The sequence below is a fragment of the Pelodiscus sinensis genome, chromosome 3 (genome assembly GCF_049634645.1).
Source record: "Pelodiscus sinensis isolate JC-2024 chromosome 3, ASM4963464v1, whole genome shotgun sequence".
NCBI classification, from domain to species: Eukaryota; Metazoa; Chordata; order Testudines; family Trionychidae; genus Pelodiscus; species Pelodiscus sinensis.
In genome coordinates this window covers 175840694-175857528 of record NC_134713.1, presented here as the reverse complement: position 1 = coordinate 175857528, position 16835 = coordinate 175840694, and the positions used below count along the sequence as shown (strand labels likewise).

The window sequence follows — 16835 nt, the reverse complement described above, 5'->3', positions numbered from 1 at the left end:
TGCAGGAATACATGGGAGAAGGGGTGACTGGGTGGATGCAGCACTGTGTGGGGGCAGGGACACATGGGGAAGGGGCTGGCTGAGTTAGGATGCAGAGACACAGAAAGGGTGGGGCAGATGTGCCTGACTGAATGAAAGCAGCTAAGCATCAGTTAAAGTTTACATGGTGGAGGCTCTTAACCCTAACCTAGTCTTAATCCTAACCTAGTCACAACCCTTACCCTTTTCTCCTCCCTTCCAACCCCCCTCCCTTACAAATTCACACTCCCTAGGTTCTTACCAGCAATTATTTCCCTCTCCCTCAATTCCTCCATTATCCCTGACTCTCCCAAGCCTTTGCATTGCTTCTGAGGGGTATAGGGAAATACAGTTTTGTATTAAAGTCTAAATGAATTATTACTCAAAGTTCTGTATTAATACGCCCAGGGAGCAATATGTCAAAAACATGTCCTGAATAGTTTTTGTTGTCTACAATGTTACAAACATACTTTTGACAAATATTTTGACATGAATCACCAAAATAATGGAAACTGGTGGCTATATTGTGTATTTTTTTTCCCCGCCAACAAAATTTGCAGAATTTTCAATTTATTGGTGCAGAATTCCCCTGGAGTAAATAAAGGATAAGTTAAGGCTGTTTTTAAGGATTAAAACTATTGGAAGGTATTTCTGGTACTGAGATTTCCTTCAGTCTCTTAATGAGCTACTTAACTACTTTATTAGAAGCGCAGATAGAATGATAAAGTACTTCGTATGACCTAATTTCCTAGGGAAAATAAAATACATAGTTGACAAAATAAGGTTATAAATATAGCAAGACTGTTGACATTTTAATGCAAGCCGTGTCAGTAATCTGCATAGGTGGGGAGGGGAGGGAAAGAAAGAGGTTTGTAGAAATGTAAATGCAAATTTCCACCTTTCAATTTTTTCTTAAGAGCAAACCATTTTGAGTTTTTCTGGTGTAGACTTTGTGAGCATGAGTTTTGTAACCTCTGGCAGTGTGACAAAAAAGCAAGATTGAGGTAGCTTTAGCTTTGTTGCAAAGACTGTGTGTAATATTATGTTGATACATAATTTTATCCTAGCTGATTTGTGGGGGGAAAAGCTGATTGTATTGAAGATTCCTTTCCTTTCTCCCTCCACTTCCTTCATTCTGTGTGGTACTAGTGGCAAGGAAATGGTTGCAACAGTAAGGAGATTGAATTGAAGAATTAGTGCTGAAGTATTAGTAGCCTAGTTACAGATTGCACTGCGTCAGTCTGCTCCACACCCAGAAGACAGTCATGTGACTTAAGCCCTGCTGCAGTTGTGCTGCTGACAAGACTGCAGATCTCTGGGGAAACTGATGTTTCATATCTCAGACTGTAGATTTCTCCAATTGCAGCTATTCCATTGGCATGCATAATTGATAATCACAGCTGGAGGGTAGATCCTGAGAAGAGATGGACAGTCAGCTGAGCAATTGGAAAGATAAGGGTATTTGCTGTTTAAACATTTTTCTTAAGCTAAACATGATATGATTTGTTTTCCAGTAAATGAGGCTTGTAGCATAGGTTTTTTTTTTTTTTTTTAAAGTTGTAAGACATGGTGAAGTATGTACAAATTCTAATGGTCTAGGTTAAAAGGAATAAATGAAAAACAGCTTGTATGCCAGTCTGCAAATATATTAGCTGGCTAGATTTTTCAGTCCTACATAGCAACGCATAGAATAGCTTGGTTCCATGCGTACCACACAAATGTCAGTGCAGCCTTAATTTAGCCAATGTATTGCTTTCAAAGTTTAGGTTCTGTGAATTGTTGATGTAATCAAATTATTAAACTAGTGGAGTCAAGCATGTGTCTATGAAGTGTAATCTGTGCTGTATTGGTCTTAGGTTATTAGTGACACAAGGTGGGTGAGGGGATATCTTTTTATTGTCAAGCTTTTTCAAGCTTGCATAGAGCTCTTCAGGTCTAGAAGATGTACTGCGTGTTTCAGCTAAACACAGAATGGAACATATTGTTTAGCCTAAGTAATTAACACACATTTCAAGGGGCCATTCGTGGTGACACAGCCTAATATCACCTCTCCCGTCATATAGGGAAAAGTAGGGGGGAATGAGAGGAAGGGGAGATAAATGTATTGCAGATTATTGTAATGAACCAAAAATCCAATTATCTCTTTTCAGTCCATGTGTTTTAGTGTTTAGCAAACTTAAGAATTTAAGTTCCCAGGCTTGTACTTTAAAGATGTGCAGGTTTCCTTCAAGGATGAGGAGTGAGAGTCAGCTGGAGTCACTGTTTTGTGAAAAGCATTCACCTACAGGTGATTACTAGGGATGTGAATGGGTAACTGGTTAACCAGTTACCTGGTAAGCTTCATCCTTGCCAGGTGATGCTTATGGGGTACTGGTTAACTGGCACCCAGAGTGGGGAAACCCACTCTTAATTAGTTACCCGGTTAAACCCAGTGTTTAACGGGTTAACTGATTAATTGGGATTTTATATCTCTAAGTGATACAGTATTTTTGGTTTTGATCTGTTTTCAGTGCAAGTTCATTTAAAAGCATAGTATAAGCCTGGCTTCACCCACATGGTGGAGCATTTAGTGCACCGGATGAGGTATTACCACCGCAGTGATAGGCACCTGTAGGACCCATGGATCTTGAGATTTGTGTTATGGAGCATGTTGATTACCATAGCAGTGGAGCTATGTCTGCAGGTTTAACTGCTGTCATTCTGACAGTCTGGTCCTGCATGATGCCCAGGGCCAGCCCACAACATTTTGGCACCTGAGGCGGAGAGCTCAAATGACGCTCCCATGCCACATTTTCTCCTGCCTGCCTGTTATGTCTCTTGTGCCCTCCTTCCTTCAGCACAGCACTCCACCATCTCTGTGCGTCTAGAGCACAGAGAATACATATGCACCAGCAGCAGACACAATTTTCTACACGCTGGGTCCTAGTGATGTTCCCCCTCCCCCACAGTCTGGCACCTGAGGCGGATGCCTCAGTTTGCCTCATGGTAAGGCCAGCCCTGGTGATGCCTACTTCTGAAGATGAGCTTGGAGATGTTGAGGAGGAGTTTGAAGGCCAGGAGAGGTGTTAAAATGTGGTTCCCATTGAGTACAGGTTATGGTTTGATGAAGCCCTGTATGGGTTCCAGTATGGAATTGTAGGTGACAACTAGAGGCTGGAAAGGGTTTTATTACTGTATTGAAACAGATTTTGTTTCAGGGTATTTGGGTGACGCATTCCATGATACAATCGACTTCTGTAGTACTGTCCTTACTTGAAGAAGGCAGTTTTCAGCCTTGTCCCTAGCACATGTGGTGCCCTGTACAGCCCTCCTCCCCCTGGTTAGCCTCCTTAGGGGCAGAGCCTGCACACAAGAGCTGTGAGGTTGGGGAAAGAGTTGTGGGGGACAGGAGCAGGGCAGCCATGCAGGGAGGCAGCAGGTATTGGGCCTGCTCACCAGCAGTGGTGGGAATTGGAGTGGCCTGGCCCCAGCCCTCTCTCCTCATGTCACTTGAGGAAAGGGGTGGAACCACCCCCTTCACTCACCATTGGTGGATAGTGGAGCAACACAGCTGGGAGCTGGGTGGATCGGGCTGGGACCAGATCACTCGCTGCTTTCCATCACCACTAGTGAGTGCAGTGGCAGGCTCAACCCCTGCTGGTGGTGCCAGGCTCTGCTAGTTCCCCAGGTTAGGGAGTTTGAGGGCAGGGGTGGAATGGGGTGAGGAGCGGGCAGAGCAAGGGGGAAGAGGAAGGGGCAGAGCAGGGAGACTGGCTGGGGCATGAGAACCCCAGATTTCATGGTGACCTGTGAGGCTGCATATTTTGAGTAGTGGTAGGGATGGTGGAGTGTGTTAAAGTGTACATCCTAGTTTTCTGTTTGTCGTGTGGTCTGTGGTACCGAGTGCCTGCCTGACGGTAACAGATTTCTTGGTGTGTTTGGGTTAATTACTGAATTGTCGTTGGTAGGTGTGATGGTCTGTTTCTTGTGTGTTGCCTTTCTAGTAGCTTGTACGGTTGGAGATTGATACTAGTGCCGGAGTTTTCTAGAGTGCGTTTAATGGATCAGTGGTGGTTATTGAAGTTGTGGTTAAAATCTGTTTATAGGTCAGCGGTGGGCAAATACTGGTCCGTAGGTGAGATCTAGTTCACCAGAGTTAGGCCCGGGCAGGCCGCTACTGTATTTACCTGCATCTCTGGAATTGCTCTTGTGCATTTCAGAGCCATGGAGCCCAGGGTCAGCGGGGGACTCCAGCTGATCCTGGGCTCCCCCCAGCTGCCCCTTTGAATCGCGCAGATGCATGGTTCAAAGGGACAGCCGCCACACAGCTGATCCACGGATCCCTGTTAAGGATGATAAAATATGGTTAATTGACTAGTGGATGGAATTTCCCCAGTGGGCCTCTTGTGCATTTCAAAGCCATGGAGCCAGGCTTTCTAATTCGAACTATTGTTTCTCCTTGTTCCAGGCCTAATTCGAACGACCTACTCCGTGCCGCGTGTAGCCGTGGGCACGGAGTCCGAACTATCGGGGCTTTAAAAATGGCGGCGCCCGGCAAGATGCAAATGAAGCCCGGGATATTTAAATCCCGGGCTTCATTTGCAACTTCGGTTGCCTACATTAACCACCCTAGTTCGAACTAGGGTAGTAGTGTAAACATACCCCCACTGACCCTGGTCTCCATGGCTTTGAAATGCACAGGAGCCCCTGCTGGGGACTCCTTGTGCATTTCAGAGAAGGCACCGCATGCAGCCCGGAGTCAGCGGGACTTCCTGCTGGTCCTGGGCTATACGTGGAGTTACGCATTCCTCCTTTGACATGTACAAGAGAAATGCAGCCGTGCCTATCGACTAGTTGATGGAAATTCCGTTGACTAGTCAGTTATCCTTAATATAAATGGATAACAGGTTATTAAAATGCGGTTAACTCCGGTGTGGGGAACCTCAGGCCTGGGGGCCACTTAGTCCCCTGGCTTAACTGGAACTGGCCCCTGAGGCTCAGGGTGCCCCCCCCCCCAGCATTGGGGAGCTGGTGCTAGAGCTCACCCCCACCCTCAGCTGCTGCGCTGCAGGGCTAGAGCACACACAATCTTCTAGGCTGGGCATGGGATGGTAAATACAGTTTAATCGACTAGGCAATGGCTCTTAATACATTTAAAGGGCTAAAGCACAGCAGGGGGTGCTCCTGCGCAAGCCAGGAAACTGCTGGCCGGGTTTGCATCAGGTCCCTCCACTGTGCTTCTGATTTTTAAATGTATTAAGAGCCAGCGGGCTCTTAATACATTTAAAAAGCAGTCACAGCGTCTGGGTCTGGGTGCTAGTTGGGAATCAGCTGACTACTCTCCTGCCCCTGTGGAGACGGTGCTGGGGTGGGGGACCAGCTTTTATACTGTCTCCCCCCCAGCACCACCTCTTGCTCTCCCTTTGCTGTCTCTGGTAGAGGCAGCAAGAGGGAGGGGAAGCAACTAGACGAGGAACTAGTCAACTATCTGATAAGTTTTTGCTGGGTCCCGCTAGGCTCTGGTGTGTGAGGGGAGTGTGGGGAACGTCTTTCTCCTTCTCAGTCAGGGGCCCCATCAATGAGAGTGTGTGTGTGTGTCCGTCCATCCGTCTTCACTTATGTGCAGCCCCCAAATGATTTTTCTGTGGGTCAGTGACCCTAGACCCAAACAAGGTTCCCTACCTCTAGTTAACTGGTTACCCAGTAAGCATTACCTTAACAACATGCTTAACAGACTAAATGGTTAATCAGCACCCAGCCTTGCTGGAGCAACCCCCTCATCAGCACGGTGGGAAGGGGGTGCTGCTCCTGCCTGGCCCGTCCCATTGCCCTATGCCATCAGCCAGTTAAACGTATAGTTTAGCTGGTTAATATTTTAAATCGGATTTTACATCCCTACTTAAAATAGTGTGACCTTTGTCCCAGTAACCACCAATCTGTGATCACCCTTCTGAATCTCTGTGGTGTTTATAAAGACTCTGACTGTAAGAATTTGAGCCCAATTCGTATGTGCGAGCTTCAGATTTTGTCCTGTTAGGTAATTAAATCTAAAAAACTTATACATTCCAAGAAATAAGTTCTTAAAGGGGCCCTGATAAACTTTATACTGGTATGTCTGAAGTTTGATTATTGTTATAACTGGCTTTCCAAGTTCATATGGGTTTTGGCTTATTTACTCTTTCCCCCATATAGTCCCCCTGCCTCCTATCCACCTGTGCATGAATATGTGGCTAAAGGAGGAACCTTCAGTCAAGTCATAACTTTCAATTTTTAAGGCTTTTATTAGAGGTTCAAAACGTGTAAAGTATGGAAAGTCTTACTATTATGATTTGTAATATTTAGGTTATATAGTAAGCAGTATTTCCAGTCTCCATTTTTTGTTTACTTTCAGATTTTCCAGTCTTTAGTGTACTCCCCGGCCATGTTTTCAGGTTATTCTCAGCCACCATGGGAAAAGTGCCTCCCCCCTCCCCCTTAAAAAATGAATTCTGAGACTCAAATGTAATCATTCCAGAATATGTGGTTCTAAGAAAAATGCTGAATATCACAAGACTTGAGTTAAAATAATGAAAATTGGCAATTCTGTTGTAATGGAAATTATGGTATAACAATGATGTTAACTTAGGCTTGGTGTAAACATGCATTGTTGAACTGGTATAACTGTTTCAGATAGTGATGTGACTTTTTTCCCCCCCTCCTCACCTCCTAAATAGTTATACTGGTGAAATCTCTGAGGACACCATTATGGCAGTATGTCTTGTTTCCCTTTTTGTAAGGCACATGCTATAGTAGTACAAACACTTTTATACTGGTATAGCAGCATCCACACTGGGGAAGTTGTACTGCTTTAATGATACTAATAGAGTAATTGTTGTGTACACAGGACCTTAAAACAAAAACCCCATGCCCACAAATTTGTTTCTTTTTATATGCAAAGTGATTTATTTACATAATGTCTCAAACTGTAAATTTTCAGCTTGATCTCCTTACATGGACTTGAAAGGAGGTCTCTGTAGCACCAGCAGGTGTGAATATAGGTGGAGGGGCCTGGTCCTTTCCGGCCTCCCAGGAATAGTTCTTTGCTTGCGTTCTATGGATGGCAGGATTGATGCAGTAGTGCAGTTGTGTGTAGAGCCTGGGGCAGCACATGTAATCAAATTGGGGAGACAAACTGAACTGGGAAAAACAGGATGATAATCACTTCCATTTTGCTCTTCTTTTTAATTACACTGCCGATGGTATGGCTTTTAAGTCTCCGCTCAAGGACTGTGTATTTTTTATTCTGTTTTCCCCTAGTGTTCTAGGCCCACTGGTCTGTGAATCACAGGGCAGAATCCAAAAATTGATTAAACCAGAACCTCTTTTGACATATATACCTGTGCTGCTTTTTTTTGTTGTTGAGCGGGGAGGTCTTAGGCTTGTGTGCCTTAAAAGATCAAATTTAAAACCTGAGTTTCATTATATATGGGGTTTTCAGTTTAAATTAAAATTTGCTAGCAAAACTGCTGAATTCAGAGCAGCTCTAGACAATCTTTGTAATGCAAAACTCCTATTGGTTTAGAAGGCAATATTGGTATAGCAGTATATCCCCTAGTGTGGAGCCAATTATATTTGTGTAGTTTATTTAGATAAATCTGCCTAACTGCTGCCACACTAGTGAATTATACTGTTTTAATATCTCACTTTCTAAACCAGTGGGGTTACACTGGTACAAAATCTGGGGTTATACCAGCCCTCAAAGGTGTCAGAGGACTAAGTAACGAATATATTGATACACTCAAAAATTCTATTTTTTTTAAATCACTTCCCACAGTCAGTCTTGTTTCTTTTAAAATAAGGATGTAAGGGAATAGTTTAGTCAACTACTTGCTTCCACCCACCTTGCTTGCTGTCAGATGCAGCAAGAGCGGGGAGAAGCAGGAGCCAGTGGAGAGGGAGGGGAGCTAATTTAAAATCTGGTTCTACCCCAGCACCATCTCTGTGGTGTGGGAGGAGGGACAAGGAGAGGCAGAGCTGCAGCGGTCCTGGAGCCCACACAAGCCGGGACTTCTTAATCCTGGCTTGTGCTGGCCTCGGAAGGAGCCCTCTGGGTAAAACACAGTCTTGCAGCAAGGGTAGCTTCCAGGGCCGGCTCCAGGACCGTTGCGGCTTTGCATTTCATATGCAGTAAGAGCCCTCTGAGCTTTTATTACATTTAAAATGTAGAGCTGCAGCAGGGGGTAGCTCCTGAGGCCTGTGAGTCCATCTAATACATTCATACTGCAGAGCTGCAGCGAAGGTAGTGATTGCCCCTCCCCCACATTGACTAATGGAGTAGTGGACTCGAGTAGCTAACTAATCGCAACTTTACATCCCTATTTTAAAGTAATGTTAGGATGAACAGAAGGGGAAGAACGCCTTTCTGCCCTGTGTACCACATAAAAATTCATTTTTTTTGGGCATAGCATTTTACTGAAAACCAGAGTCTTAATTATCACTTAAGTTAGAGACTGGAAAACAAAAAGTGAATCGTCTGAAAATGTTAATTTTTGAATGACTCGCTCAGGATGCGTAAGGCTTTGGGAAGGGTGCCTCTTGTTTGTGTATAGAATCATAGGTCTTGAAAGGCACCTTGAGAGGTCTTCTAGTCCCCTGCACTCACAGCAGACTTAGTGATCCTCTGAGCTGCAGATAGCAGCCATCAGAAGTTCAAGAGCTGGAGTGCTCTTGCCAGAGCTCAGAGCTTCAGCCCTGCAGAAAGTGCCGGCCAGGAGTCAGGGTTTCAGCCCTGCTTCTGATGACGCCATGAGGTCCCCTCCCTGCTGGGCAGAAACCAGAGGTAGTTGCCAGATGGTTTAACAAAAAATATCGAACCCCCCCCAAAAAAGAGAAAACCCTGCGGAAAAATTCTGTTGAGGGGGGAAAAAAAGAGGGGGAGACCAAAGTTGTTAAGCACCCAAAAAAAAAAAAAAAAAGGCACTGCACCTTTAAATGGCTCTGTGCTCCTCACTCCCCCACCAGACGTGGCAGGGGAAAATTGTCCCCGCTAGGTTTCCATCCGAGAGAAATAGGAAATATCGGACATTTTACATGTCCGGTAGTTTCTGGGGGGTTTTACCCAATGGGAGACCCAAATAATGGACAGTCTGGGTGAAAACCGGACATCTGGCAACCCTACCAGAGGTGCTGTACGGAGGGGCATGTGGAGTATTTTTGTGAGGGTTGGCTGGCTCCTCTTGGTCACATGGTGCTACTGGGCCCCATCACTCCCCTGTAACTTCTGGAGCTGGCAAACTTGAAGCTACAGCCATGGGGTGAGGCACCAGCAAGCTGCAGGGAGAACTGCTGCTTTTGCCACTGCCTCTCCCTATAGATCTAACACCTGGGGGCTTTAGGGAGGTGCTGCATACGGTAAGGGAGGGGACAGCCTGAGGGGCATGACTCAAGCTGTTGGAAGGGATACATCTTTAAATTGTGACACGCACACACCCAACAGGCACCAGTCATCTGGGCAGAAGCCCCAAGCTCCACTATAGGGCAGAACCTACGGCAGAATCTGGCAGGTAGAGAAGCGGGGAGAGAAGGTGGCTCTGTGAGCCTCACTTTAACTGTAGGAGGCACTTGAGGCTCACAAGCTGTGGTTTGGCCACTCAGATCTAGATTATCCCTGACAGATGTTTGTCTCACCGAGGGATGGAATAGCATAGTCAATTTACCTCCAGACCACACCTGACAGGGGCTGTTGCTTTTGTATCAGAGGCAGTGTGGTGACAGGCAGCTGGTCCGCGAGGGGAGCTGGTTGTTAAACTGGATCCCCTCGCGAACCAGCTCCCACCTCTGATATAGAAGGCAGCAGTGCGGAGTGGCAGGGAGCTCCTTGAGAGTGGAGCCGGAGCACACTGGCTGCCAGCCCCATCCCTGGGGATTATAGAATAGTCAAGTAATCGGTAAGAATTCATGAGATTAATCAACTATTCAATTAACCAATATTTAACATCCTTAGTCTAACCTGCTCTTAAAAATCTCTGTTGATGGAGATTCTTTAACCTCCCTGAGCAATTTATTCCAGTGCTTAACAACCCTGACAGTTAGAAAGTCTTTTCAACCTAAATCTTCCTTTCTGCAATTTAAGGTCATTGTTGCTTGTCCTATCCTCAGAGGTTAAAGAGAACTGTTTTTATTCCTCCCTCTTATAACAGGCTTTTTATTTACTTGACAAGTGTTGAGGCCTTGGTGGTTTTTCGCCTTCCTCTGTAGCATGGGGCACGGATCACTTGCTGGAGGATTATCTGCATCTTGGGATCTTCAAACCATCATTTGAGGACTTCAATATCTGAGATATAGGAGAGAGGATTATTCCAGGAGTGGGTGGGTGAGATTCTGTGGCCTGACCTCCTGCACAATGCAGACTAGATTATCATAATGGTCCCTTCTGACCTTAAAGTCTGAGTCGTCTTTGCTCCAGACTAAACCCAGTTTTTTCATTCTTCTCTCATAAGTCTTGCTTTTTAAACCTTTAAAAATGTGTGTACCTCTTCTCTGCGTCTTCTCCAGTTAGTCCACATCTTTCCTGAAATGTGGCACCCAGAACTGGACACATACTCCACTAGAGGCCGTATCAGCACACAGTAGCATGGAAGAATTGTTTCTTGTGTCTTGCTTACAGCACTCCTGTTAATACATCTCAGAATGATGTTTGGGTTTTTTGCAATAGTGTTATACTCTTTATTCATTCATTTATGATCTTCTTTTATCCCTGATCACTTTCTGCAGGACTCCTTCCTAGGCAGCCATTTCTTAGTTTGCATGTGTGCAACTGATTGTTCTTTCCTAAATACATTTGTCCATATTGAAATTGGACTAACTTTCCTGGACTAACTTTAGATAAGCCCATAGCAGAAGTGTCAGTCTACATTACAACATTTTGAATATATCCCTAGGGTGTCATTCCATTTACCGCTATCTTAAAATCAGTCATGGGACATGAGATCAGGTCAGAGGCCAACAGGGTGGAGTTTTGTAGTTGGTTGGATTAGCCATACTTTTACCATATTACCAAGAATCATTTTAGGATCTGCCTATTAAAATTTCAGATGAGCTGTGGATCTGGTTACAACATTCTAGCTTCTGATACAGAAGGAACTTCAACTGTCTTCTCTAACATTGATTGCTTTGTTCCAATGGTGTACAGATTAGAATTAGTGTTGTAGCTAGATTCTCTGACTCTTTAATAATTGTAACGCAGACAGTGCCTTTCAGAGATGTAAATATTATTAATATCATAGATGTACCATAATCTTGTTACATGGTTGAAAGGCATCTTGGTTCCAAAGCCATGATTAAATCTGGTTATAACTCAGTTCATGGTCAGTGCGCTTATAAATATTAGAAATACAAACTGTACAACACTGAAGGCTTTTGTTTCAGTCAGAGGCAATGAGATCAGTTTCTTTCTGGTGTAGTTGCAAAACTCACCACCGTCTTGCACTCACTGTTGTCTTGGCTTAATTTTTTGTGAATGGCTTTATTAGTAAATACTGGTTTTCCTCAGCAATCTTCAAATCCTGTGAAGTTGCCTACAGAGGAAGTGGCACTGCCCTATTCGTACTAGCCTGCCTCTTTTTGTAGCTACAGGCAGTCCCCGGGTTACGTACAAGATAGGACTATAGGTTTGTTCTTAAGTTGAATTTGTATGTAAGTCGGAACTGGCTCCAGATTCAGCCACTGCTGAAACTGATCAGCAGCTGACTACAGGAAGCCCGAGGCAGAGTTGCTCTGCCCCCGGCTTCCTGGAATCAGCTGCTGATCAGTTTCAACAGCAGCTGAATCTGGACTCCTGGGACAGAACAGCTGGGGCGCTGCCGGGTAGGTCCCCGCAGGACCAACCCGGCAGCACCCCAGCTGCTCTACCCCAGGCGTCCCGCAACAAAATCCTGGTCTGCTGGGGGGGGGGGGAGGGGCGCACTAGGTGCGCCCCCTTCCCCCCCCCCCAGCAGACCAGGGAGACCCGAGCAAAGCCGCGGAGGCGCAGAGGTCCTGCCGCCTGTGCGGCTTTGCTCGGGTCTCCCTGCTGTGCTGGGGAGTCCCCCCCCCCCCCAGCACACCAGGGAGACCCGGAGCAGCTTTTCTCGCCCCAGAGGACGCGGTGGCGGGACCGCTGCGCTCTGGGCGGTCCCGCCGCCCGCGAGCTCCGGGGCGAGAAAAGTCCCGTTCGTAAGTGTGGATCCGACGTAAGTCGGGGACTGCCTGTACTTTGATCCTTTTGCTGATAGCTCTTTCTTGGCTTTGACTGCCTAGTACAGGGGTGGGAAACCTGCAGCTTCTGGGTCAGATGCAGTTCGTCAGTTAGCTTTGGCAGGTCACCAAATGCCTGAGCACCCACGGCCATGCTTGCAGCTCCCGTTGGCTGCAGTTCACCATTCCCAGCCAATGGGAGACAGTGTGGTCTAGTCCACTGCTTTGCACAGCTCCCTTTGTTTGGGCATGACAAATAGCAGCCAGCGGGAGCAGCCGTGCCTGCATCTGGCGGCCCATCAAGCTTAAACCTAATGAACCACTTCCAGCTAGTGTAACCGCCGCCAGGTGGATTTGAACCTGGGACCTCTGGAGATTAGCATAGGCGCCTCTAGCATTTGAGCTAAAAGCCAGCTGGCTGATTCTCAGCCCATGCTATAGAGGGCTCTTGATCTTATCTGTTGCTGTGGTCTAAGTGCCACTGCATGGGACAGTGAACCACACTAGGTGTGTGGGTTACACTAGCATGCCAGAAGTTTCCCATCCTTGGCCTAATGCTTTTCACCAAAAATGCTGTAGTTTCATGGAAACCTGTGTGGTACTTCCTTGTAAATAGAATGCAGCAGCCACACCTGAAGGGGATTTTTCTATCCAGAAAACCTACATTGCACGCTACACCAGGAGTGGGAATGATCTGGTCTGTATGCTGGATCAGGCTCGCCACACTTTTTAATCTGGCCCGTGGCTTGTCATTGTGGCAGAAAGCGGCACTGCTCAAAGCAGCTAGCGTCTCCCTGTGAATCTCTGTGCGCTACCCTGCCCCTCCCCCAATAAAAATAGCCGATAGGAGTTTTTGCTGGGAGTGGGGGCAGTGCATGAAGCCTCCTCCTCAGAGGGCCACATGGAACAGAGTGGTCTGAGGCTGCTGGAAGGCTTGGGAAACCTGCTGCGAATGCAGCTGGCTGGGAGCTGCTTAGGTAAGCGCCTCTTGGCCAGAGCCTGCCTCTGGCACCCCACCCCCTTCAACATCTCAACTCCCTCTCAGACCCAGCACTCCCTCCTATATCCTTCCCCCAGTCCAGAATCCTCTCCTGCACCCATATCCCCTTCCAGACCCTGCACCCCAAGACCCTGTCCCAAATCACAACTCTCTCCTTCATCCAAATTCCCTCTTGGCCCCCATGCCCACTCCTGCACCCCAGTCTCCTACCCTGAGCTCCCTTCTGCACCCAACCTCCATCCTGCACCCCCTCCGTAGAAAAGTGTTGCCCTTGACCACTTACCAAAACCGTGGTATGGCCCCTCCACATCAAAAATTATTGCCCAGCCCTACACTACACAGAGGGCATGATGATGGCCAAGCTTTTAGCCCACAAACTGACCCATCATATTTGTTCTCTAGCCTAATTTTGTACCCTGATTTAAATAACAGCAGATTTATTTTACATGCTTTTTTCCTAATGGTCTTTAAAGTAGAAAACATAATGTTTTTGGAGACTACTAGTTGTATATATTTAAGGGGTTTTTTTTGTTTTAATTTGCCTGACTGGAAAATGATGGTATAGTAAGAGTTAACAGAAGACCTTCATAGGAATTTGCCTATGAGGTAAGGAGTTATCAAAATATGTACTGTAGATGGTTGATTTGACAAAATATTCCACCTTCTAGATATGCCTGTTAAAGCTGCAGATGTTCAACACTTCAGAATAGAGTCCCATGTTCGGACACCAACAATTGTAAAATAAGGCCAATAAATGCAATTGTTTGCATCTGTAAACTTTGTTTTTACTGGTTTTTGAAAGAAACGGTCATCAAGAATTTCAGCTTAACTGTTAAACTACACGAGAGTAACTTAAATGTTTCCAAAGTCATGCATTCAGCCTCTTAAATGAGACATGATTTTGTCTTTCCTTTGTTCATTCCTTTTTCTAAATATAATCTTTATTTTACTCTGACATTTTTTTTTTGGCTAGATGTAGAATGTTTACTTGTGCTATTCAGTTGCAAATATCTTTTAGAAAAAATACTTTAACTGCATTCCAAGGACTTACTTGAGAACAAGCTATTGGCTGAAAGCTTAAATCATTCTGTGTTGGCCTGTGAGACTTCTAACTGTAGTAGTGAGATAGCAGGCAGTTGCGTATATTAGTTGACCTTTGAATACCCTAGCCGGAAGTGAAAAGGTTCTGGCTGGTCAGCTGTACAAGATCTGGGTGCATGCAGTCAAACTCAAGATGGATGCCAAAATTGGTTAGTTCTTTTTTGTTGTAATATATTACATGAATTTAAAACTCTCTTGTGAATCCTGAGGCTTTTAATTTGTGCAAAAGATAAAAACAGTTTCTTGTGGCTCATTTATTTCTTGAGAGGATTTTCATGTCAACTTTATAGGCACTTGTTTTTGTCACAGAACAGTTATTGGCACTCTTCAGCCTTAAAAATTCGATTCTGTGATTGCAGAATTCTCTGAAGTCTTTTCTATCAGTTTCTTATCACGGCATTTGCTTTAAAGGCAAAATGTAATTGGATGAGTTCTGTATGTGAGGCACCCATGCTAGCAGTACTATTTTTAGATGTGGCAGATGACAATTCATAATTACCATATGTAGGCAGCTGCACTTGCTTTAGATTAGGCCTGGAATACTTGCATTGAAGGGCTGTAATTGTAGTTTACACAAGTGTAAATTTAGGAAAACACAATTAACATAAGGAAGAACAGAGTTTGGTGTGTCCCTGAATATGTTTACCTTTTGTGTTTAAAGCCAGCAGACTGTTTCAACTAATACACTGCTTGGATTTTCTAAATTGCCTTCTGTTAGAGGTGTGAGGGAATTAAAAGCAGCTTTTACTATGTGTCATATGGACTAAAAGTTACAATTCAATGTTGTAACTGTTTTACAACATGAAATAAAAAAATATTTACACTATTGGAAAATTAAACAGTATACACTGGGACTGGGATTGGGGTTTATATGCTACTTCTCATTTTGAAAGGTACAGGGCAGAGTATATATGGGAGAAATGCAAATATAATTCCAGGTCCAAATGAAGGAAGGGAATAGATTGAGGTCATTCAGTCATTAGTGAACAAAGTATTTGAAGACACACCAGTTTTTCTGAAGACACTAGACAAATGGATCTACATGGACTACACCAATTTTAGACTCTCCCTTTCCAGTGAATGTTATTGGAGATTTTCATGACTGTTGAATTATAACAAGTATAAAGACAATAACTTAACTGTGCAGCTGTAATCCTTTACACACTATTAATGCTGATCTTAAAATAATAAAAATCACGACAATGAAGTAATTGGCCATAAATTATGAAAGCTGTCCCTTTTTTGATATTTCACAGCATAGAGTTTCTTAGCAACACCAGGTGAACAATTCAGATCTTGTATTGAAATGATTTCATGGTGTGAAAAGGAAGGCATTGGTTCCAACAATTAAAGCTTATCAATTTCAGTCAGAATATACACATCTCCCAATGTTGTTTTAACTGCTTATTTTGTAGGGATTTGTTCCAGTTTGTAGTTGTTTTGTAATTTATAATAAAATTATTAAGGTAGTCAAGATACTGCTGGAGTTCTAAGCTCACATAACATTTAACATAACCAAATTCAGCCAGATAAACAGATGTCCCAGTGGTTGGGGAATAGATAATAAATATAGTAGTGCTTAATATTTTGAGAAGATTATATTTATAAATGGCTAACTAACTAATACGATTTATAATGCTAATAAAGTTTTTTTTCTTTTGTCCTTTTATATTGAGATCTGTGTCTAATAATGTACATTTATCAGTATTGATGGAGAGAGATGATGTGGGAAATAACTTTGTTTTTCAAAAGAAATCAGCTGTTAAATAATTTAATTCAGAAATCACCCATGATGGTTCCCGTCACATAGCATAGATAAGTATATAAAACCCAGTTAGATCAGATACTCTTGGTTGGTACAATGGATGTTCTTGCTAAATCTCTGATATGTCACTTAAAAATGTAGCAAACTGAAACCCGGAAAGATGAAACTTCATATTTTAAGCCAATGACTATAGACTTACCCAGACAGCAATTAGTCTGAACAGTAATACTAAAAATGGCATCATATATTTCCGTGGTGATACTGAAAAAATATGCCTACAAATTTAGCTTTTACTAGAAATCATACTGGGTTTTCTCGAGGACCCTTTCAGCCCTACACGTCCATTGTTCCTAACTCAGCATCAACATCATCAGTGGAAAAAGTTATGCCAACCCAATTTTTCCTTCAGTTACATTTGTGTAACCAACCCCATTGACTTAGTGCTGCTCTCAGTGATATCTGTGCCCTTGCCTTCATTGTGTTTACACAAGTTTAGTGGTTTTGAATTCAGTCAACAATTCTGTTGATTAGCCCCAAGAAAAAGCAGAATCTCTTGTTTAGCTATGTTGGGTGCACAGAGCTACCAGAATCAAGAACAGTAAAAACTTGTCACTGAAATAAGCAAATATGACTTAAAATACTCATGAAAAACAGATTACATCAAGATGAGATTTTCATGACTGACTATTTACACAAAATAGTCTCTTTTGAGGGCAGAGCTGCACTTTAATTTTAGCAAATATCCAGAGTTCAGTGTAA

The 16835-nt window shown here is 44.1% G+C and overlaps 1 protein-coding gene across 4 annotated transcripts in view; it reads left to right on the top strand.

Annotated features, from left to right (window-relative positions):
* The window catches only part of RTN4 (reticulon 4), a 71509-nt gene that overhangs the window by 36841 nt on the left and 17833 nt on the right, over positions 1–16835 (top strand). Inside the window, exon 1 of one of the 4 annotated variants that reach the window (XM_006122120.4) lies at positions 1327–1476. The exons of 2 other annotated variants lie outside the window; for them this stretch is intronic. In XM_006122120.4, the coding sequence (XP_006122182.1) occupies positions 1443–1476 (34 nt within the window). In that variant the 5' untranslated portion in view covers positions 1327–1442. Of the gene's footprint in view, positions 1–1326; positions 1477–14318; positions 14461–16835 lie in introns of those variants that run through there. One more of the 4 variants, XM_006122121.3, reaches the window with a different exon arrangement.